Source organism: Melitaea cinxia, chromosome 17, assembly GCF_905220565.1.
Source record: "Melitaea cinxia chromosome 17, ilMelCinx1.1, whole genome shotgun sequence".
Classification (NCBI taxonomy): domain Eukaryota; kingdom Metazoa; phylum Arthropoda; class Insecta; order Lepidoptera; family Nymphalidae; genus Melitaea; species Melitaea cinxia.
In genome coordinates this window covers 12,010,864-12,035,344 of record NC_059410.1, presented here as the reverse complement: position 1 = coordinate 12,035,344, position 24,481 = coordinate 12,010,864, and the positions used below count along the sequence as shown (strand labels likewise).

The following is a 24,481-nucleotide window of genomic DNA, read 5'->3' as shown; positions in this document are numbered from 1 at the left end:
TTCTGAAGCTTTAATTTATTAATTTAAAGAAATCGCTATACATTCACTGTGTAAAATAAGATATAAATGATTCATTAAATAATTTTTACAGGGATGTAAATAATAGTAATAATAAAAGTAATACAATAAAGAATGTCACTTTAACTCTTAAAAAAGTTCAACTCGTCAAACGCCCGTCGCCCTCTCAGGAGCCCCCTACCAATAAGAAGCCGAAACCGAGTACTGCAAGTGAGTGAAAATTTATTCCTAAGATAAGCAACTTAATGCTTGTGTTACAGGTAACAGCCGGCTGATATAGCTACATATTTTTTTAAATATACATGGAAATAATACATACATAAATATCTAAATACAAATATTAAATCCAGACTCAGGCGGAAATCGAACCCACAACCCGCGGAGCAGAAAACAGGGGCCACTGCAAACTGCGCCCATTCCATAGTGTTTTATGGAATGAGCGGCCTAAAAAAGGTCAGCCGAAAATTTTCAAAATAAATCGTTAATTTTATCAATCGGTTAGTATTTGTAAATCGATTTTCATATAAATCAATTTATTTTACAAAGAAAACAAACCGATTTTTTTCTAAATGTCCCTAAATGCTTCAAATTTGTATAAAAACTTAACAAACTTAAACTTACTGTACTAATTATGAAATTATTTTTTCAGAACCGTTGACTCTCAAAGACTTCAACCTTGATGACATTGATGACATCATAGAGTTAGAATAACAAATTCTATTTAGTATTCAATACGCTTGCATGTGTTACATAATTGTGTAATTGTAACTTAGAGAGTAAGCACATTTTTCATTATTGTGTTTTATGTTCGAATTTTTAATATCAGAAATAGTCAAATGAAAGAGTTTTTGATTGTGATACTAAATGATTTCTGTTAATAAGAATAATATTATTTCAGTTTATTTTCACTGCATGATTGCGCATTCAAAATATCATTGTCTATAAACTATAATTTCTATTTGGTATTATGATTAGACTTGATAAAGAATTTTATTTGGACTAATAGTAGAATTATGAGTGTAAATGTGATTCTATTTTTATTTTAGAATAAGAGTAATTATTTTTGATTGGCATAATTGTATTAATTACAATGTTGGAAAGAATGGTTTTGTTAAAATTTTGTTAAAGATTTAGAGTGTATTACAAACATTTTCGATATTTAACATTTATCCCAAACTTGTCTTAATTTGAAGTTTATTGATTGCTTTCTCAAAAATTATATTAAATTGTATTATTATTAATACATATAACAAAGCGAATAGATTCCTGCGATATTTAAGTAATTTTAGTGTAGACATATTATTGTCTTTATTGTAATAAATAACTTTAAGAAATAATTACTTGTGTTACAACACCGTTATGTAATCTTTGAGAATAATTAAAATTTTCATTTAATTTAGTTGTTTTGTTATATTTTAGTTTTTTAAATGCTTTGTTAATTATGGTAGATTTTAGGATATACAGATTGTTCGACGCCTAACTACATTCCTCTAAAGGAGAGGTTTTACAGGTGTTATAGATCACGTTCTGCGTGAACAAAAATCCTAGCCCATTTTTAAATTGTTTCATAATATTCTTCTAATCTAATTAACTTCATTTCTTAAAGGTGTATCGAGATGAAAAATATAAAAGATTTTTAGTTAGTGAAAATTATTTTCAATTTCGTGCAGTACATTTTACGTGATACAAGAAAAACCATACGAAAAGACATAAATATTCTAAGTTTTTTTTTTTTTACTTTTATTACTCTGGTCTATAGACCTATACATTATTTTATCTCAAAATCTCTCATGTACCAAAATCAGTCACTCACATTTTTATCAAGTGTGTAAATGTATGTGTGTTATTTATATCGCGAATTACGATCCATATTATCAGAGACAAGCAATAATGAAATAACAAACCATCAAATTATTGCAACTATATATTCTCTTAAAATTACAAACAAAATAATTATATTAAAATAATTTATGTTTCTTACACTATACATTAAAGCTGATACATATTAAATTCAATAAATCATAAATCAATAAAATATCTCGTGACCAGTCGAATTATCACTTTTTAACTACAAAATAAGTATTAGAAATTTTTGTACACAATATCCATTTTCAGGTCTTTTATGGACATTGAAATAGTCGAAGAAAAAAAGATCTATTTTTACCGACTACTTATTTAAAAAGAAAAAAGAGCATTTTTGTTTATGATAAAAACGTGTAACACCCAATAAACGAACTTAAATACTATTACAAAATAAGATTTTTAATTCCACACGGGGATTCATATTACGGACAGTGTTCTTAACTTTAGAGATCAAAATTATATTCTTAAATTTAATGTTTATATAAAATTATAAAATAACTATTCACCTACTGAAAGACTGATAATAGTCATGGTAATAGTAGATAAATAAAATACTTCATCATATATCAGGGAATTTCAAAGTGGTTCTTACCTCCCAAGCCCCAGAGTCAACATAAATTTTTTCAGTGATTGACATTATAGGCACGATCGAAGTTCTTTTTAAACGGTTTTATTTAGCTTACCCCGTTTGTTTTATTTTTTTTTTTTATTATTTATTCTTGGGTCAAATTTAGTAATTCAAATTTCACCCTCTTCCTGTCAACCGATTAATCTGAAATTTTGTATACACTTTGGATTTTGGTGACAATACAATTATGTTTATTCATTATCATTATAAATTCAAGATGGCCGCCGCTACAAAATGGCGGATAATTTATGTTTTATTAATCCCATCAATATGGGTATCAAATGAAAGGGCTCAACAAGCAGAATACAATATACTATAAAAAATTGAAATCCAAGATGGCGGCCGCTACAAAATGGCGGATAACGTAGGTTTTATCAATCCCATCAATATGGGTATCAAATGAAAGGGCTCAACAAGCAGAATACAATATACTAAAATTGAAATACAAGATGGCGGCCGCTACAAAATGGCGGATAACGTAGGTTTTATCAATCCCATCAATATGGGTATCAAATGAAAGTGCTCAACCAGTATAATCAATGTACTATATAAAATTAAAATCCAAGATGGCGGCCTCTACAAAATGGCGGATAACTTAGGTTTTATCAATCCCATCAACATGGGTATCAAATGAAAGGTCTCAACAAGTAGAATACAATTTACTATGCAAAATTGAAATCTAAGCTGGCCGCCGCTACCAAATGTCTGATAACAATTTTTTATCAATCCCACCAATATGGGTATCAAATAAAAGGGCTTGACAAGAAGAATACAGTGCACTATACAACCTCAATATTTAAGATGGGCCTTGCAATAATGAAGCACTAAATGAATTAAACAGAATGCGAAATAAAAACTAAAAACTAGAAAATAAAAATAGGTAAAAAAACTTTTTAAGTTAAACGGTTTTATGTTAAACATACATTGCAATGTTTAAGATAAATGTACTAAAAACCAAAAAATAATAAAATAGATACAGTCGTGGGAATTATAAACATATGCATAGACTAGACTAAAATAAAACCGTGGGGCACGTCAATTGTCTACAAATTATCGACTTAATGTGCGATAGAAGAATCGTTTAATTCGTCGTTAAAATAGGCAGTTGGCCCGCAGACGGTGAGGAAATTACTTACTATTTTCTTGCTCATGGAAATTCCAATAGTTATACACTCCATGTAAATAAAAGAGATGTTTCAACTAGTTTATCGTTGGACATTCACACTGCTGGCTGGCGAGGAATCGTTTCACTGCTCGTAGTTTGTCTTTAATCGACAAAACATATGATAAAAGTACTACTCGCTCACCACTATGAAACCCTAAAACTCGCTTATAATCGAGCTTGCTAGCTTGTTTCCACATTCTAGCCCTACTTATTACACGTCCATCGTTGTCGGTTGAACAACTGCCTAATTATAGTGTAACATTACAAAACAAACATTTTAATCAACGATTGTAGACAATTGACGTGCCCCACGGTTTTATTTTAGTCTAGTCTATGCATATGTTTATAATTCCCACGACTGTATCTATTTTATTATTTTTTGGTTTTTAGTACATTTATCTTAAACATTGCAATGTATGTTTAACATAAAACCGTTTAACTTAAAAAGTTTTTTTACCTATTTTTTTTTTAATTTATTAGAAAAAACCAGAGATAGAATATTTAAAGTATTTAGCTAGTAGGTAGTAGTAGCTAGTAGGGTCTGGGGCATCGGTTCATTTTGAAAAAGGGGTCCCCTTGCATATAACAGTTAGGGAATCCTTGCACTATAGATATTTAATCAGGGTAGTCGTATTATTTTAAGTTTTAAAACATATTTTTAGAGTAATAATGACAGGCGTTTATAAAACTAAGCACTATTATAATAAAATGCAGTATTTCTTCTTCAAATATAAAACCCAAAATTATTAATAATTCTCATTAAATAAATGTTCGAAGTTTACACATACAGACAGATCAATACTGAGTGAATATTTAATAATACTCTTAAGTTACATTAAATATATTTAACTATTTGTTTGATTGCCGATTCAAATACAAAACAATGGATTAGTTTCCTGCTTGTTATATTGAGCATTGAATGTGTCGTATAAAATTTTCCCACAATCATAAGTAGATCAAGTTGAATTAAAAATATAGCGTATAATAATTATATACACATTTATAATGTATACGGTATCGCTTTCACTGTTGAGGCCGAGTTCTAATACAATTTTGTTATAAAAGGAAGCGAAATAGTCAAAAGTAGAACCTAAAAATACCGGGAAACTCTCTTTGAGTATATCTTGTTGTATATATTTGTGTGTAGCAGTTGGTACTAGTCAAGCAAGTCAATAGTGACACTTAAAAACTTATATAAGATACACATAGTATCCATACTACAGATCATGATCATATAATTTATTGAAACAAAAAGTATTTAAAATAAAATGAGTTATTTACTGTGTCAATGATAACGGCATCAACGTGTGATTTACTGACGTTATTCTATCGTTCTTATGTAGAAACTTCTTAATAACTCAGGTTCTATTCTCGCAAAACTAGCATGGCTGCCATCTGTACAAGTTTCTCGCAGTTTTCTCCAGACCAGAAGGTCGTTACATATTGGTAAAACTAAGTCGTTTTATGTATAAACCTAATTATATTAATTTGTATCTTAGTTAAAATTAATTTTTATTTTCACAGTATCCTCAAAAATAACTGGAAATTTTATGAGATGGCAACCCTAGATCATAGATAGGAGGTTATTCCTCGAAGATGACGTTTCATCGCGACACAACCCGCGCCAGTCGTGACTTGTCAAACGAGCAGATAGCGCTGAGCAGCGCGCCGCGAGAAGTATCCGCTGTAGACAGGTTACAAATACAATTATAAAATATAGAACAAAGTATATAAATATATTTAGTTCCGTACAACAACAAAATTAAATAAAATGTTAGTACTCAATAAATATCTACATTTATAATTTTATATCCATAAAATTACGAATGCTATTAATAATGGTTCCGGTACCCGTTTAGATATGTCATAAACTCATTAATAATGAATTTTTAATCAAAGTACTAATTTGTGCCAAATGTATAGCGCCCCCGGAGCTAGGTAAAAGACTGAATGAAAAGGCGTACGCTTGCGACTGACCGATGTAGGACAATAAGATTACCTCGTCCCTGTGCTTCACCTCTGTCACCAAAGAGACCCAAACTTTGTTTACGAGTGGGTTAAAGGTCAGCGCTTTGTGTCAACATCTTTACCGATAACTAAATTTAGATTTGTTCCAAACTGTGATAAATTAATTCGATCTTCATGCATAGCGCCATGTGTCACGCTAATAAAGTAAGTTTGTGTAATGGCCTCTCTTCATTATGTCTTGACAATTAGTAAAGTTGTGTTTAAAAAGTTTAAATATAAATTATAAGTGTTTCATTATTTTCATCCCACGATAAAATTACTCGAACAATATTTTTAATGTTGGTCGTATGGGACTACGTACAGCCAGAGGCCGCGATGGGCGCGGGCGTGGGCGGGGAGGGCGGGGAGGGCGGCGAGGGAGATGACGCCGTGCTGACGTCGGCCAGCGACGAACTCGACTTCCACAAACTCTCGCGACGTTTCTGCAATTGTAGCCAACCGTTTTTATACTCCGTTCAAAAAAAAAAAAAATACTTTAACAGTCACTATGAGGAGTTTTATTTTGTTTTATTTTTATAGGAAACAAACAGTATAATAATATAACTAATAAAATAACTTATACAGCTAATACATAAACCAATTAAGTTTCCAATAATAAACAAGTCATAAATGAGCTGAAAAGCTCAATTACAGATAATCGATAAATTACACACTTTATTGAACTTACAGCGATAAGTAACTAATTAATTAACTATGAACACTCGTTTCCAAATGACGCGGTAAGTCCAATAAAAGGAAGGTCATTTAAAAAAAATGTCTCATAAAAAGCCAGAAGTACTCGCACAGGAATCGATTAACAAAACATTAAGCTTCAGAATAGAATACTAATGAACACTGTTATTTTTTGTAATTCTATTCAATTATCATTGATTTTTAATTTTGTGTTTATTTATTTATTTATTCATATTAAGGTACCTCAACGACTTATCCACTATTAACAATACAGGGTTCAAATAGTCGTAAAATAAGTTTATGGTGAACACAACACTTACATAAAAGAACTTTGTGCTATCGTTACATCAATAAAAACATTAACAAACAAACTCCAAAACCAAAGAAACAGCAAAAGAACTTAATTAAAATAACTTAAGAATGTAGTCAACGAGTGTATTTCAAAAGTATCAAAAAAAAAAAAAAAAATACAAAACAACAAAGATAAAAAAAAATTAAAATTAATAGCAATAAATGAGACTTACGTTGAGTTAACAATTAGTTTAGAGTTTGTTGCTAGAATAGCCCTAGTCGTAAATATTCGTTCGCAAATGATTTGAAAAGCGCTCCCACAGACTAACTAATAATACACGCTTCTTACTAAATTTTTTCATTCAACTCGTAGAACAAAATCAAAATTAAAAATTACTTTATTCAAGTAGGCTACAAAAGCAGTTTTGAATGGTCATTTCGCAAATTAACATTATATTTGTTTTTAATAACACGCACATGAGACCGCATTGTTAAAATTGTGTGACTACTACCAGTTATTAGACTGTTAAACTTTATATAAGATTTTAAATTAACATCGTTATTTTTAGTGCTAAAATTATTCAAAAACGGGATATTTACCATATTTTTATTTCCATTTTGCGGTGCTCGATATTCCGACATTAGTCTCGTGAACAAGTCATTCGTGGCATTACTTTAGCATAATATGGTCACACTAATAATATACACATTTTTCATATATTATATTATATTTATATCCCATATAAAAGTAAACTCACCACTCTCTTCTTTTGTTTTTTCATTTCTTCCTCTGAATTTAGTATTTCCTGTATCCTCACTTCTCTTTTTGCATTTCGTACCTGAAATAAACACAAAGTCATCATTGAAGCAAATTAGTAAAAAGCGATGTTAATTCCTCTGTGAAAATACAATCAATGTCTTGTACATTATAATTTTGTATATATCCGTAAACTATCTACATAAATAAAAGTAATCGCTGTTTGCCACTATGATTAGTTTTGTTTTTCTAATACATTGTGTAAGGTTCTAACGAAATCGAAAATTAAGATAATTGTGCAAGAAAATGTTTGCCGTGATCGGGACGTTTGTTCTTGTGTATAGGATTAATTTGTTTAATTAAAAGCTTAACATAGTTCAGATGGCGGGATAATCATCTAACTGGTGGTTTTAGGTAAGCTAATTACACATACAGGCTCGGAAAACAGCAGGGCCTGTATTTACATCACCAACAATATACAGGCGCAAACATTAACGAGATTCTGTTCTAGAGATGTGTGCGCCATACAGCTGCATAGTACGCAAGACCACAGCCTGCCGGAGATGGTGATCGCGTCGGCCTACATGCCGGAGGCTGACGCGCCACCGCCGCACGACATGGCACGGCTGATAACATACTGCGAAGAGGCCAGGCTGCAACTAATTATAGGCACTGACTCCAACGCACATCACACCCTATGGGGAATGAAAACAACAAACGAAAGAGGTAAGCTCTTAGTTGAATATCTGATGACGACAAACCTACAGATCATGAATGTGGGCTCTGAACCCACTTTCGTGAACAGACGTAGCAGGACAATCATCGACCTAACTCTTGCCACAGAAGCGGCCTCCGAGACCATCTCCAACTGGCACGTATCCGATGAGGCATCGTGCTCAGATCACAGATGGATACGCTTCGATGTGCAGGTAAATACAGTTCCAGCAACCCCTAGGCGTAACCCACGCAAAACTGACCGCGTGCACTACGCTGAGAGACTGGAGCAGCTGCTCAGTGAGCAGGCATGCCCAGACCGGCTTGTGGGAACAGAACATATAGAACAGCAGGTAGATACGTTGACTAGCAACATTATAGACTCCTACCAAACTGCATGTCCCTTATCATTGCCACCGGAGAATAAAATAATCTGGTGGGGGCCTGAACTGGAAAGACTCAGGAAAAAGGTAAGGCGACTTCTAAACAGAGCAATGAATACATGCGCCGATCTGGACTGGGACAGGTATAAGAAAGCCAAGTCCAGATACAAGAAACGACTAAGGTACAGAAGCACCAACTCGTGGCGCAAATTCTGCAGCAGCGTGGAAACCTGCGAACAGGCCAATAGGGTAAGGAAGGTCCTAGCTAACCAATCCAGCCAGCTGAAGGGCTCTCTAAGAAAGCCTGACAACCCCTTCACGAGCACGCCGGAAGAAGCAGAGTGCATCCTGGTTCAGACACATTTCCCAGGGTGCCACATCATGCAGTCGGTGGACTGGCCCGAGGAGGACGTAGCCCCAACAGAGGAGCATTGGGAATATGCACTCAAGGTAGTAAGCCCATCAAAAGTCAGATGGGCTATCAACAGCTTTGACTCCTTCAAATCCCCAGGGTTGGACGGGGTCTTCCCGGCACTTCTAAAGTGGGGAAGTAACCGACTGATCCAGAGGCTTACCACTGTTTTGGCGGCCTGTTTAGCTCACAGCTACGTGCCGAGGCAGTGGAGGGAGGTAAAGGTAATCTTCATCCCCAAACCGGGAAAAAGTGACTACTCTGAACCCAAATCCCACAGACCTATAAGTCTTACATCATTTCTGCTGAAGACTCTGGAAAGGCTGTGCGAATGGGATCTGAGAGAAAACGCCCTAGCTACAGTACGCCTACATCCAAACCAACATGCGTACAGCCAAGGTAAATCAACAGAGTCAGCTCTACATGCAGTGGTCAGTAAAATAGAAGAGGCCATTGAAAACAAGGCTATGTGTCTTGGCACCTTCATCGACATAGAAGGAGCCTTTGACAAGACTAACTTCAACAGCATCTCGTCGGCCCTAGTTAAGCACGGGGTACACCCGATGATGATTGACTGGATAGGTAACATGCTCAGAAAAAGAGTCATCAAACTTACATCAACTGAGGCACAACATGCACTGGTAGCCAGAGGATGTCCACAAGGAGGGGTGCTTTCCCCACTACTGTGGAACCTAGTGGTAAACGACCTTATAACCAGACTGAACCAGCACAACTACTTCACGATCGGGTACGCTGATGATATCGCTATTCTAATCAGCGGCAGAGTCAGCAGTACCGTGTGCAATGTTACACAGCAGGCGCTACGAATTGTGGAGAGATGGTGCATAGATAACGAACTCACCGTCAATCCTGGAAAGACGGAACAGGTAATGTTCACTAACAAACGGCAATTGGGGAGCTACAAACCCCCTAGACTGTTCGGTACGGAGCTACAGTTCAGCTCGGAGGTAAAGTATCTAGGAATTATTCTAGATAGCAAACTGAACTGGAGCAAGCATCTCAACAGCAAAATTGACAAGGCTACAATAGCCTTCTGGCAGTGCCGCAGAATGATAGGTAAGAAATGGGGTCTATCCCCAAAAGTCACTCTGTGGCTGTACCAGTCCGTCATCAGGCCAATTATCAGCTACGGTGCTGTGGTTTGGTGGCCGAGAACCAGACTAATCACCGGTGAAGCAAAATTACAACGACTTCAAAGGCTAGCTTGCATGGCGACTACGGGCTGCATGAGGACTACTCCGACAGCCGCCCTGGAAGCCCTACTGAACCTGCCGCCGATGCACCTGTTTATCCAACAGGAGGCGGGAGCGGCTGCGGTAAGACTCAGGAAGCTAAACCTTTGGAGGAACGTAAAGGTAGCACATACAGGAATACTTGGCGAACTGGCAAACAGGGAACCGCTCGTCGAAGCGGTTACCGACAGGATACCCAAACAGTACGTATTCGACAAAAAATACAGAATACAATTACACGAAGACCCAGGTGAAGGCCTCAACCCTAGAGAGTTAAGAATCTTCACAGACGGGTCGAAAACATCAACAGGTACAGGTTCTGGGGTCTACTCAGAAGACCTGAATATCCACATCTCATCGCCATTAGGAATCCACAACACCGTCTTCCAGGCGGAATGTATGGGAATCATAATGGCAGCAACAGCGATCAAGTCTAGAGAGGTACAGGGTTTTCCAATCCGTATACTTTCCGATAGCAGATCGGTCCTGCAAGCCCTACAGAGCGACATTATGACATCAGGGCTAATATACGAGTGCCATCGAGCTCTGACGAAGGTAAGTGAAACAAACACCATTACCCTTCAATGGATAAAGGGACACAGTGGATCGCGAGGCAATGACGCGGCCGACCGACTGGCGAGGAATGGATCGGAGATGAGGGTCCACGGACCCGAACCCATTCTGCCTCTGCCATTCGGATGGCTGCGCAGCCAGCTGCGACACAACACCAAGGTAATGCACCAAGAATATTGGACAAACCTAACTACCTGCAGGCAGACCAAGGAAGCTCTTCCGACGATCAACCCAGGATTGTCCCGCAAACTTCGCGGTGCTGCGGTATTATGGAAGAGCCCAGCTCCGACTACTGGTCGGGGCGCTTACGGGACATGCCTTGCTTAACAAGCACTTACACAATCTAGGTGTTACAGACAGCCCCCTGTGCAGAGCGTGCCTGGAGGCAGAGGAAACGGCCTCACATATCCTGCTGGAATGCGGTGGTGTGGCGAACTACAGGGCACTACACCTTGGGACACCGAGGTTGCTCCAGGAAGTCGTCGGCAACGTGAAGGGTCTGCTAGGCTTCCTCAAGGAGCTTGGCTGGCACGAATAGTGCCCACCAGCCGATCACGCAAAAAAGGCGCATCAAGACGTCGAGTTGCGGAAAATAGCCCGTGTACAACATACATACATACATACATACATACAAACTGGTGGTTTTGCAATACACAGGCCGAAGACGCGCAGCAGCGTCTTCGGTGTGACAAAGCCAGCCCTGCGGTCACAACCTGCCTGCCCAGCGTGGTGACTATGAGCAACAACATGACACAGCTTGTGGAGGCCTATGTCCAGCAGTGGACTGCGATAGTCTGAAGTGAATTGCTTAGTTAATGGTATAAAAAGAAATCTCACCAATTTCTGTCCAATCCGAAGCCTCTCTTCCATAACATTTACAGCTGCCTTGAGCTGATCCTTTATACTCAAAGGGAACTTTAAATGCGCCCTGGTGTCACTTGTAGGGTTGAGGCCGTTCAGACACGAGCGGGTAAAGAATGGATGTTGTAGAAGTTGTTCGAGCGACGGTCCACTGTGTTTGCTCGCTGAACTAGAAAGGCAAAGCCGCAGCACGGATTCTGGAAAACATTTGTAACATGAAATACGCAATATTATCTTTTAAATAATCTATTACACAGAAACTATTGCCAACTAAATATAAATTATGATGATAATTTATAACATTATTTTTATAATACTAATTAAAAAATATTTATACTTAGATTTCATTAAATGTATTTTAAATTAATTATTTGTAGCTTAATTTAATGAGGTGTTTGATATAAGTATGTTACCTTATTATGTTGAAATGGATGTTGAACCATTTAAAATACTCATATCATATAAGAAATATGATATACTAAATCCGTGAATACAAAACGTGGCTTACAACCAAAGACCCTAAACCAAGTTAGCAACATCATACTTTCATGTACTAAATTTATTTAGACATATATTAAATAAAGGTTGGACTAAATCTTATGTACCTAAATCATGTGGAATTCCATCTGGATACACATCACAATAGTGTGAATTAAGTGGCGTACCAAACGCCATCTCATATAATGTTTGCCCAAAGCAATAAACATCAATTGCTTCAGCATTACTGGTTCTTTTCAGTTCCAATAAAAATTGTCGATAGAGACTTGGTACACCCATTAGAAAGTTCTCTACGTCCATCAGTAGAACTCTTTGGTTTTCAATAGTGATGTTTCCTGGGTGTAAGTGACCTAGAATTTAAAAATCATCATAAACAAATATATACTCACAACTCTCAAAATTATGATAGGGAAAAGTGTTTTAGCGAGTGTAAGAAATAGTAATGAAAAAATATTATCTGGGACTACAACAATTACTTAAACAAGAAAATAATAATTAAAATTAACCACAAAAAATTATAATCATAATCAGTAAAAAACTATTTATAAAAAAAAATGTAGACTTACCATGGCATAATCCTTTGTCATGTAAAAACTTCAATGCTTGTAAGATCTGATACCCATAATGTGATATTTGTCCATTCGTAAATGGTTTCCTAACCTTTGGATTTCCATACTTAGCTAAATAATTCTTATCATACTCAGTCCCATATAATAAATCTCTTATGCTTCCATTTTCGTGAATTTTTCTAACTACATAGGCACCAGTTTCCAGTGTATGTATTGATAATATTTTGTCTATGTATGGATGCTAAAAAATAATATGTTTTTTAAGTTTTCACTGTCATTATTAAGTTTTACTTAGACAGGACTTACTGAGTTGGTAATTTTGAAAATCCCGACATTTTAGCGACGTTGCAGAGGCCACGTTGTGACCATGGCATCTGCAACGTCCATGAAATGTCTCAAATGCGAAGCGCTACAAGTCCCATATAGATAAAAGTTTTAAGATAATAACATTATTAAATTATTGAATTTAGAAATATTCAAATTGAGTAATGAATTTGCCAGATTTTTTTTTATCAACGATAAGATCTGTACCTAATTCTTTCTAGACAATAAAGTAATTAAGATGAAAATTTTTATTAAATGTTTCTTTTTATTGACTTGCACATAATTATATTGTTAAACTCACAGACATATTCTGTAAACTCTTGAAAGCTATTTGTAGATCTTTACTATGTAATACACAATCTGGTCCATAACTTTGCCACAATAGCAAGCAGTTCATTTGACTCTCTGACTCATTGACCTGAGAAAGATAAAAAAAAAAAATACATTTATGTTACTTTTAAACATATTTATTTTTATAAGAGGGTATTAAACTTTTGATAGATTACAAATAATTATACACCATTTTGTAACAATGTAGCAATGAATATGGATTGCAAATGAACATAATTGTGCTGGCTTGCACATAATTACAGAAAAAAGTGACTTCAATTTACATCGACAAATAATGAAATGTTGGTAGCCAAAAGAATTGTCAATTAAATATGGAATATTAGGAATAACTCAAAAAGTACTAGTCAGGTCTTGATCAAATTATATGGAACCACACGACAAGCACCAGCTTTACATTACAAAAAGAATCATTAAAATTTGTACATCCAGTAAAAGGTTTTGAGGTAACACTTAAAAAATACAGTTGAATTGAGAACTTCCTCTCTTTGAAGCCGGTTAAAAAATAACATAAAGGTTTAGAATAGAGGAAAAATATTAAAATGTTATATAAATATATGTATAGAATAATTGTTAATTTGTTATTGAGCTAATTATTTATCTCTTGTGGGGCAGGTTAAACAGAAAAAAATTGCTAAACAGATTATTTTAATGTTGAACAACAACATTATATTTTAATATATTGATAACATATTAATAAATAGTTAAACCACTTATTTAGATGATATATAATCTCTCAATGTCTTATTGCCTCCACTGGTGATAAGAGGGCTGGTGCATTTTTTGTCCAGAGAATCGGCATAGAGATGCCGCGAGGGGAAATGGCGCCAGCATTATTAACACCATTCCACGCGGACTAGATTTATACTATAATTATCTGTAAATATTTAGGGCTTAAGTTGTAAATTGTAAATATGTATAATGTTTGCAAATTTTGATATAAATGTTAAGTTAATTTATATCTGTCAGATATTACATACATTTGGAGTATCTCAATTATTATTAAAATACCAAATACATATCACTTCAGCCTATCGCAGTCCACTGCTGGACATAGGCCTCCCCAAGTTCGCGCCACACATCCCGGTCTTCCGCAATCCTCATCCAGCCTACACTGGCAATCTTACGTAGATCGTCGGTCCAACGGGCCGGAGGACGTCCCACACTGCGTTTGCCAAGACGTGGTCTCCACTCTAGGACCCGCCTACTCCAACGGCCATCGGTCCTGCGACACAGATGACCAGCCCACTGCCACTTCAACTTGCTAATTCTGTGGGCTATGTCGGTTACTTTCGTTCTCTCGCGGATAGTCTCATTTCTAATCCTGTCTTTGAGAGAGACCCCAAGTATAGCCCGTTCCATTGCACGTTGAGCGACTTTAAACTTGTGGACCAGTCCCTTCGTCAGTGTCCACGTCTCGGCTCCGTATGTTAACACAGGCAGGACGCATTGCTCGAAAACTTTAGTCTTCAAGCATTGCGGAATCTTCGAAGTGAAGACTCGACGGAGTCTGCCAAACGCCGCCCAGCCCAACCGAATCCTCCTATCGGCCTCCTTTTCGAAGTTGTTGCGGCCTAGTTGGATAGTATGGCCTAGGTAAATATATTCCTGAACAACTTCGAAAAGGGTACCATCGACCGATACCGGTATCGGTATGACTTGGTTGTTAAACATAACTTTCGTCTTATCCAAGTTCATACAGAGACCGACACGTCGGGAGGACTCATTTAGGCCGGCCAGCATTTGGCCTAACTCATCCAGCGTCTCCGCAAAGATGACAATATCGTCGGCGAAACGAAGGTGAGAGATGAATTCACCGTTGACGTTGATGCCTCGTTCCCCCCAATCCAAGGTCTTAAAAACATCCTCTAGCGCAGTGGTAAACAGTTTCGGTGATATTACATCCCCCTGTCTTACCCCACGCCGGAGGGAAATAGGTCTTGTTCTTTGGTCATTGACATGAACGGTCAAATATATAATTAAAGTAAAAAATTTGAATATACATTGAAACTTACTAAAAAATAATGTTTTCTTATCCTCCAACCAATATCTGGTAAAGCACTTTTTAGTTCAAACTGTCCATCTCCTCTTAAAGCTATTGAAATTGTCTGGAGGGCCTGCTCTGAGGGCAGAAAAAAATTATTTTACAAATCTTTTCTTTTTAAAACTAAGCTTATGACCATCACATGTTATAGTAAAATGTATTGTTCTTACATATATTACCTATAATCTATTAATTCAGATTGCAATTGAAATAAAAAAGCTTACTAAATAATAAGTCAATAAATTAATAATACATACCACTTAGGCATAAAGAGTAGTTACTAGGATCCAAAAAACTTCTTACTTGTAATGATAAAGACAGCACTTGGTGTTTTAGGACTTCATTTATATAATTCTTGGAACAAAGATAAAACGATAAATATATATTTAAATTTTTATCTTACTAGCAAAACATTGACGTAATTTATACAACAAACCTGTAACGCCATTTGTCGTTCCGCTACGAAGGATGGTTGCATATTTCCAATGAATTTCTTAGGTGGAATAGGAAGGTCAATGTTAGCCTGCTGTAGGCTAACATGCAAAGCGGCAAAGTCTCTGTACCTACGTGACACCGTCCATCTATTCTCCTTATTTTGCCCGTATTGTACACGTAGTATGTATTCCTATAATTTAATCAAATAATAACGGTTTTAAAATGGCTAATTTTATTCTATATGTCGCAATAATGTACGCAATTTTACCGTATGATTATTAATGTTTTGTGAATTTTCTAGTACACATTCGAGCCTCTCAGTATCATCTATTTGAACTTTAGTTTGCGAAGATTTTTCAAAAATAGCCATCACAAGTTATAAAGCATATAATTATTAATTAGAATTAAACAGTAAGCAATAAACATTTTGTTATCACTTTAAAATGTCAAACATTTCTGTTATAGTTGTCGCCTGACATTTCTCAGCTGACAAATTAATACTTTCCAAAGATTTATTATCTGTTTGAACTCATGTTAGAAAACTTGGAAAGGCAAAGGAGATTCCTTGGAGATTCCGAGAACATGATTAGGCATTAGGGATGATCTTTCGTATTCCTTCGTATTTAAAATGCATTTCATAAAACGTATGTATCAGTTAGTGAAAAACATTGTATGTAAACATTTTATGTTGTTTTCGCTATTTTTATCGATTTTTTAACACAATCTACTTTATAAATTTAACACTTTAAAACCAGTCTCATACCATCTTATAAGACATTATAAGACCAATACAAAACGTTATCAGTTAACTAATGAGCACTATTTCCTGTCACCTGATTAAAAACAGGCCGTTACTATATTCTAAGCAGTATCAAAATTATATTATTTTATACGCATAATGATTATAAAAAAGATCACTGAAACTAAATTACGTATGTTACTTTACAAATCTTAAGCAATTTATTATACATTTTTAGCTAATTTAGAATTATATATAACGTGAAATGTGTTTCTAAACAGAAAATCTGCTGTACTCTTTGGCTGCAGTATTAGTTGGCCACAGACAAGATCGATTGTGTCATTTCCTGTAATATCTCTACGAGTCGCGAGCGGGGTATAGCACGACCCTTTCGTCTACCAGATAAATTAAGTACTTGTTAAAAATGTCGCTGATCTCCGCTCGTTTGGCCTCCTCGGTGGCCAGGCGCTTGCCTAATGCTGCCAACCAGGTATTTATTCATTTTCTTCTCCAGTATTACTAGAAAAATATACTTTCCGGCTGCTATGTTAACCGCAATGTCTGCCCCATTAACTTGATTTATTTAATGAAAGTAGTGTAAATTACGATTTTAGGGGGCTTATATAGGTAAAGACATTGAATTCGCGTGATTCCGACATATTCCTGTAAGAATTATCTGAAATTAATCTTATTAAGAAAATTGTGTTATGTAATAAGAGTTCGAAATAATTTTTGTCAGAAGCATGTCCATTTTGTGTTCTAGTGTATATTAGTTTGTTATTTACGATTGTAGTACATATTCTAATTGGTTTGAGTAAAATATGTTAGTATATTAATTGGTGACATCTGATGGTAGGTATCGAAGGTCGCCGTCCCCGCGGTGGCGGTGGCTTCCCGCAAGCTCCATGTCTCTTGTCCACAAAGGGCTGCCGAAATCTCCACAATCCTGGAGGAGAGAATCCTCGGTGCCGCACCCAAGGTTAGTGTACATGTTACATAAACTATGTAAGATCATAGTCAAAAGTTGCTCTGGTAGTTAAGTGTAAGGTTATATTTGTATCATAATAATCTTAATATAGGAAATAAATTTTAAATGAAAGTAGATATACACCAAATATAAGATTGAATATTTCGTTTTATGTAAATAAGTGTTATAAATCAGCTGGTAATATGTTATGTTATTTACGTAATTTTTTATCAGTAATGTGAAGAGAAATTTAATTTATTTTTAAAAGTATTATAATAATTTTTATATTCCACACCTATATTAAAAAATATAGGTGTGGAATTTTTTATTATTATTGATTTATCAAAAAAAAAAAAAAAAATAAGCATTTTAGGTACAAATTTTAAATTACATTTTAAATAAGTATTTGATTTATTTCACTAGGCCGATTTAGAGGAAACTGGCCGTGTGCTGAGCATCGGTGACGGTATTGCCCGTGTGTATGGTCTCAAGAACATCCAGGCTGAGGAGATGGTGGAATTCTCCTCGGGTCTTAAGGTTTGTACCTTCAATTTATATTGCAAACAAGTAATAAAAATAATAATAATAGTAGCCATTTATTCCATACCTTTAAGTTATATGTTATTAATATGATTGTTATGTTATTAGTTTCATGTTAGTAGAACTCTTCTAAGTAAAATGTAAGTGTTAGTATGGTTAGTTCTCTTCTGATTGTCGGACACAAGTACTTTACTACAATTAATGTATTAACAAAATTTCATTATAATGATATCATATCCTTATCACTAAGAAATGTAGGTAATAGTTTTGATTTTTAACAATTAGATAATCAATACAGTTTCTTTACACAATTATGAATTAAACTTATTATGTACTTCATAAGTTTTTAAAAAACTGTAACTTATTGTAATCTTTCAAATTAAAATAAGTTCACCTGGGTTATATTTATTATGTATGATATTTTTAAATAAAATAAAAAAGTACACCATCTTCATATTAAATAATAAGACAGATTGAGATGATTCAAATTTAATAAAGAATTACATGTCGTATTTGAATCAAACAATCTGAGGATAGAGTAAAATATGTTGGATTTTATTTCTTATTGCCAAGAGCTACATATCAAATCAAAATGAGGAGTATGTATTTTCAGTTCCACCAACAAGAACTTAAGGGTACATAGTCTCTCCCCCTCATCATGACAAAATGGATAGGTCTAGACCATTGATTCCCAAAGTGGGCCAGGTGGACTCCAAGGGGTCCAAGGGAGACTCGACTGTGGTCTTCTTTGTCATGACCAAAAAATGGGGGTTCACAATTCGTAAGCTATTGACAAAAATTAAGGTGTTCATGCAAATTGAACTGGTTGGAACACGGTGGACATGTCTGCAACCTTCAGCAAAAACATATTTTCCCTTGACTCAATTATTTTATGGAATTATGGAATAGAGCCACTTAAACCTAAAAATTTTGTAAGTCTATGAGAAAAAAGTTGGGAGCCTCTGGCCTAGAAAAACTAACCACTTAAAAAAAATTGTAGAAATAGTATAGAGCTGTAGACTATAATAGAAAAACTAATATGTAAGCTGACTGAGAATGAACACATGACAAGGAATTTGATAAGGGGGCTAATATACTTGTGTAATATTATTAGGGTATGGCACTCAACTTGGAACCCGATAACGTCGGTGTGGTCGTCTTCGGTAACGACAAGCTGATTAAGGAAGGTGATATCGTGAAGCGTACAGGCGCCATCGTAGACGTACCCGTCGGCGAACAGCTGCTCGGTCGCGTCGTGGACGCTCTGGGTAACCCCATCGACGGCAAGGGCCCCATTGGCACCAAGACGCGTATGCGTGTCGGTATCAAGGCCCCCGGTATCATCCCCCGTGTGTCCGTGCGCGAGCCTATGCAGACTGGTGAGATTTTATACTTTTATGTTCAAAGTCACTCTTACAATCATGTCATAATTTATTTTCCAATTATTGCTGTTTTTACTATACCATACATAAAAGATAAAACATTGACAGATCTTTATTTAAAAATCTATTAAAAAAAGGTTAAAAAACTCACTTTTTTTATTAATAGTGTGATCATGTGATTACTTGCTTCGCTTCAGCCTGTAATATCCCACTACTGGGCATAGGCCTCTTTCCTCATGTAGAAGGATCAGAGCTTAATCCACCACGCTGCTCCAATGTGAGTTGGCGGATATATTCCCTACTATGAATAACGATCGCTATCAGGTGTACACAATCACTAATACCCAGACCATGGCAAACACCTGTATGGCCAATATACAAATGTTTGTCATGTGCGGGGATCGAACCCGCAACTGCCAGTGCAACAGGTACAATCCATGGCTGTGACCGTTGTGCCAACGCGGCGTCATCATGTGATCATTAAAATTAAGGATTTAAAATACTTAAGATTTCAATGAAACAATTTTTTGTTCAGGTATTAAGGCCGTGGACTCGCTTGTACCAATTGGTCGTGGGCAGCGTGAGTTGATTATTGGTGACCGTCAGACTGGTAAGACTGCCCTGGCCATCGACACTATTATCAACCAGCAGCGTTTCAACAAGGGTGAAGATGAGAAGAAAAAGCTGTACTGCATCTATGTTGCTATTGGTCAAAAGAGATCCACTGTCGCTCAGATTGTGAAGAGGCTTACTGATGCTGGTAAAGAAAAAATTTGATAGCTTTTTATGCTTTAATAAATTGCTCATTGGCAGAAAATGTTGAATCTCTTTTTTTGATGTCTAAGCAAACAGGCTTACGACCCACCTGATAGTAAGCAGTAACCGTAGTCTATAGACACCTGCAATAGCAGAAGCATCGCATGCGTGTTATCAAAACCACCCGATCCACCCAAAAAGCTGTAGCCACCTGTAACTCACCAACAGGAACACAACAGTACTTAAAAGCACTATTATTTAGCTGTGATCTTCTGTAAGGTTGATGGACTCTCCAGATGAACTGTCTAAGATTTTGCTGTGTCCTACCTCAATTAATTGTCATCCCTTATTTTTATTTTAAGGTGCCATCAACTACACAATCATTGTGTCTGCTACTGCCTCTGATGCTGCCCCTCTACAGTACTTGGCTCCTTACTCTGGCTGTGCCATGGGAGAGTTCTTCCGCGACAACGGCAAGCACGCCCTGATCATCTATGACGATCTTTCCAAGCAGGCTGTTGCTTACCGTCAGGTTATTTTATACCCTTAAAATTTTAGTGGATCATAATTATAATTATTACAATACTGACCCAACAGATGTTGTCCTGTTTTGACTGAAAAACGCAAGAACTGTCATCATACGCGCGAAGTTTAAATAGAATTAATTTCCTTAAATTTTCACTACGTAAGAACCTCTTATAAAGTTTTGAAAACTTTTAAAAAAATATGATGGAAATCACTAAATTTGTCTAAGTTATGGTGTGACCAAGGGAAATTTGGATTTATTTTTCTGTAAATAGATTTGTAGTTCCACAATGTACTAGGTGTCTAATTGAAAAAGTGATGAAAACACATTAATTTAAATTAATACTTAGATGTCTCTTCTGCTGCGTCGTCCCCCGGGTCGTGAGGCCTATCCCGGTGATGTGTTCTACCTCCACTCCCGTCTGCTCGAGCGTGCCGCCAAGATGTATGTATTATTGTATATGTGGGAAACATGTTTATAATATAGTAAAGTATGTGCTGATATATACAAATCAGAAAAAAAAATTGAGTCAGCTTTTAAATAAAATACATTTTGTTTGTTAAATCTAAAACATTATTCATTTAAATCGTCAATGTAATTGAGCATAACTTGTAACACAAAACTGAAGATTGAGAGAATGAATTGAAGAATTGAGGACAATTTAATAAATTTGAGTGGAATATCCTCAGTCCAAAACTATTAAACCAGCCTGTAAATTGGTAAATATGGAGTGAGCCTTTCTCCTTTTATAGGAGAAAACAATCCAGATATAAACTTATGTTCAAATACAAGCATCTGTTTTGATTGCAGATTGCATCTGCAACTGTTGGCATTGTAGAAAATTTGTCTAAACTATATTTTAATAATTATTCACTTGTATATATTTTATAAACTCGGAAAACCAAAAAAAAAAACTGGAAACTTCTTATAGGTCTGACAAGATGGGTGGCGGTTCCCTTACTGCTCTCCCAGTTATTGAGACCCAAGCTGGTGACGTATCTGCCTACATTCCCACCAACGTGATCTCCATCACTGATGGCCAAATCTTCTTGGAAACCGAGTTGTTCTACAAGGGTATCCGACCAGCCATCAACGTCGGTCTGTCTGTATCCCGTGTAGGATCAGCTGCTCAGACCAAGGCCATGAAACAGGTCAGGACAAATTCATACTTAAAAAAATAACAATGATCAAATGGATTTTTTTTTAATATTTCTTTCTAATGCCTTCTAAGGAATATACCCACATTAAAAAAAATTAAAAAATAATTATAAATATATTTATTTTATTCACTCGCAATGCACGATTTAAAAAAAACTGATGAATTTTTTTTCCTTATATCATCAGGTAGCTGGCTCCATGAAACTGGAGTTGGCTCAATACCGTGAAGTTGCTGCTTTCGCCCAGTTCGGGTCAGATTTGGACGCTGCTACTCAGCAACTGCTTAACCGTGGTATGCGTCTTACTGAGCTGCTCAAGCAGGGACAGTATGTCCCCATGGCCATTGAGGAACAGGTATGGTTATTTTACTTGATATAGTTTAAAACACAAATATGCATAAGTTGTTGTATTTGTATATATTTAAAACCACCACCACTACTTCAACCTATCGCAGTCCACTGATGGACATAGGTCTCCACAAGTTCTCCACACTGCTGCCCATCCTTGAGCTGTGTATTTCAAAGCCAGCAGTTGGATAGTTATCCCGCCATTGGTTGGCTTTTTAAGTTCCAAGGTGATAGGGAGAACTGTGTTATCCCTTAGTCGCCTCTTACAACATCCGCGGGTTGAAAGGGGGTGGCTATATTCTTTACTGCCGTAACCATACAGCATATTTAAAAGTAAACTCGAAACTATAAAAATAAAATAGCTCAGTAATTTAATGCAAATATATTTATTTTAAAGGTTGCCATCATCTACTGCGGTGTCCGTGGACATCTCGACAAACTTGACCCCACCAAGATCACAGCTTTCGAAAAGGAGTTCACCCAGCATATCAAGACTAGCCACCAGGGTTTGCTCAACACCATCGCTAAGGATGGCCAGATCACGCCCGAATCCGATGCTGCATTGAAGAAGATTGTCACTGATTTCCTTGCTACTTTCACTTCACAGTAAAGCACCTAGCAACGACGAATTTGCTTTAGAATTGTACAAGTGAATGCAAAATAAGTAATTCATTGTACAATTTTAAGGCAAGAGTAAATATTAAGTGACCATTAATTGAAGCATTCAATTAAATCAAAAGTACAATGCTTAAATCAGTGGTCTAGTAGTGGTCATTCGTAAGGACTGTATTGAATGTGGATATAATCATGGAATGTATTTATCTTTTGGAGTCAGCAGTGGTTATATATAAATAAAATTATTATTTATTTGCGATTTTCATTTTCTATAAATAAATTCCACTCATACCTATATACTGCGATAACTTCCAAGATTTTTACTATGATATAAATAATTGTTTTTTTTTTCAAACGTGAGGTAGAGAAATTTTTAAGTTAAGAGAGAAAGTTAATTTTAGGACAATAATTTTACAACAAGAAATACGAGTAAATAAAACTTCTTTTTAAGTTAAATAATCGTTAGTTTTATAACTTCCCTTAGTGCGGATCTATATGTATCCTGTTTTTGTCTGAACGGAACGGAACGCTAAGCTTAGAAAATACCGTTTCATAGGAAATGCAAACTAAAGAGTAAAAGTATGAAGCACAGACGGGAAACGCGGGGAAGAATAATATCTTAAATAATTGTGTTTGCTCGCAAACGAAAAAAAACCGACTTCAATTACATCGAGGAGTAGTACAACGTAGATCGACGAAAAAGTAGTCAAGTAACTGCGCGTTATCAAAGATTACTCAAAAAGTAGTTATCAGATCTCAATAAAATTTATATGTGACCACATGACAAACATCAGCTTTCGATTAAATTAAAAATTATTAAAATCGGTACACCCAGTAAAAAGTTATTGCGGATTTTCAAGAAATTCCCTCGATTTCTCTGGGATCCCATCACCAGATCCTGGTTTTCTTATCATGGTACTAAACTTGGGATATCTCCTTTCCAACAAAAAAAGAATTATCAAAATCGGTACATCCAGTAGAAAGTTATGTGGTATAATACAACGTAGGTCGACGAAAAAAGCGTCAAGTAAAAACGCATTATTAGATATAGCTCGAAAAGCAGTTGTTAGATCTCAAATAAATTTAAATGGGACCAATTGGCACACACCACCTTTCGATTAAAAGAAAATTTGTCGAAATCGCTCCACCCAGTCAAAAGTTCTGATGTAACATACATAAAAAAAAATACAGTCGAATTGAGAACCTCCTCCTTTTTTGGAAGTCGGTTAAAAATGAAATTATTAAAAGTTGTTAGTTGACTCAGTATACTTAGGAGCCATCGAAATATCCTCAATTTTTTTGCTTCGCGCACTGTCTGTGCACATACGCAGCGCTCACCTATCTATTAAATAATCGTTAAATTTGTTTTTGAACTGTTTTATAGCATACAGCTGGACACTTAACTTTTCTCCTATATAAGATTATTTTCCTCCCCTCTACCCTCCATAGCCGAGTTCGAAAAACATATCCTATATATAATTTAAGCAGTTACTGAGATATTACTTTGAAAGTCAATAAATTATTTTGAACTATATTTTGGCTTTAGGTGAAACGATAAAGAGAACTTTATAATCGTTGCGGTCGTTCAATGGAACGCACCTAATGTGACATATTA

General features: G+C 35.8%; 3 protein-coding genes and 1 long non-coding RNA gene across 4 annotated transcripts in view; 3 read left to right on the top strand and 1 right to left on the bottom strand.

Moving 5' to 3' along the window:
- LOC123661414 overlaps positions 1-1,413 on the top strand; it is a 29,174-nt gene extending 27,761 nt beyond the window's left edge. Inside the window, exons 25-26 of the mRNA XM_045596375.1 lie at positions 92-228; positions 668-1,413. Of these exons, the coding sequence (XP_045452331.1) occupies positions 92-228; positions 668-729 (199 nt within the window). The 3' untranslated portion in view covers positions 730-1,413. The remainder of the gene's footprint in view (positions 1-91; positions 229-667) is intronic.
- A 2,957-nt stretch (positions 1,414-4,370) lies between these two features.
- Positions 4,371-16,353, bottom strand: LOC123661509 (PX domain-containing protein kinase-like protein). The gene is made up of 11 exons (XM_045596469.1): positions 16,105-16,353; positions 15,838-16,026; positions 15,659-15,755; positions 15,373-15,479; positions 13,311-13,427; positions 12,683-12,926; positions 12,224-12,466; positions 11,595-11,815; positions 7,424-7,504; positions 6,004-6,124; positions 4,371-5,358 (listed from the first exon to the last, which is right to left on the bottom strand). Exons 1-11 carry the CDS (start codon positions 16,204-16,206, stop codon positions 5,279-5,281), a joined length of 1,602 nt encoding a protein of 533 aa, XP_045452425.1. The 5' UTR covers positions 16,207-16,353; the 3' UTR covers positions 4,371-5,278.
- On the top strand, positions 8,035-8,353 carry LOC123661510. The gene is made up of 2 exons (XR_006744344.1): positions 8,035-8,148; positions 8,266-8,353. It is a non-coding gene; the product is annotated as an uncharacterized LOC123661510 (long non-coding RNA).
- A 585-nt stretch (positions 16,354-16,938) lies between the features above and the next one.
- Positions 16,939-23,118, top strand: LOC123661662 (ATP synthase subunit alpha, mitochondrial). The gene is made up of 10 exons (XM_045596613.1): positions 16,939-17,065; positions 17,432-17,554; positions 17,966-18,079; positions 19,197-19,461; positions 20,000-20,224; positions 20,583-20,752; positions 21,096-21,190; positions 21,678-21,897; positions 22,091-22,258; positions 22,649-23,118. The coding sequence occupies exons 1-10, from the start codon at positions 17,000-17,002 to the stop codon at positions 22,859-22,861; spliced, it is 1,659 nt and encodes a 552-aa protein (XP_045452569.1). The 5' UTR covers positions 16,939-16,999; the 3' UTR covers positions 22,862-23,118.
- The last annotated feature ends 1,363 nt before the right edge of the window (positions 23,119-24,481 follow it).

What these genes read in the sequence shown, in the direction of transcription:
- LOC123661662 (XM_045596613.1), top strand. Translation starts at nt 17,000, where the DNA reads ATGTCGCTGATCTCCGCTCGTTTGGCCTCCTCGGTGGCCAGGCGCTTG. An exon ending in TCCTCGGTGCCGCACCCAAG is followed by an intron (nt 17,555 to 17,965) that starts GTTAGTGTACAT and finishes TTATTTCACTAG; the next exon opens with GCCGATTTAGAGGAAACTGG. An exon ending in GCGCGAGCCTATGCAGACTG is followed by an intron (nt 19,462 to 19,999) that starts GTGAGATTTTAT and finishes TTTTTTGTTCAG; the next exon opens with GTATTAAGGCCGTGGACTCG.
- LOC123661509 (XM_045596469.1), bottom strand. Translation starts at nt 16,206, where the DNA reads ATGGCTATTTTTGAAAAATCTTCGCAAACTAAAGTTCAAATAGATGAT. An exon ending in AACGACAAATGGCGTTACAG is followed by an intron (nt 15,756 to 15,837) that starts GTTTGTTGTATA and finishes CTTTGTTCCAAG; the next exon opens with AATTATATAAATGAAGTCCT. An exon ending in CTACTCTTTATGCCTAAGTG is followed by an intron (nt 15,480 to 15,658) that starts GTATGTATTATT and finishes TTCTGCCCTCAG; the next exon opens with AGCAGGCCCTCCAGACAATT.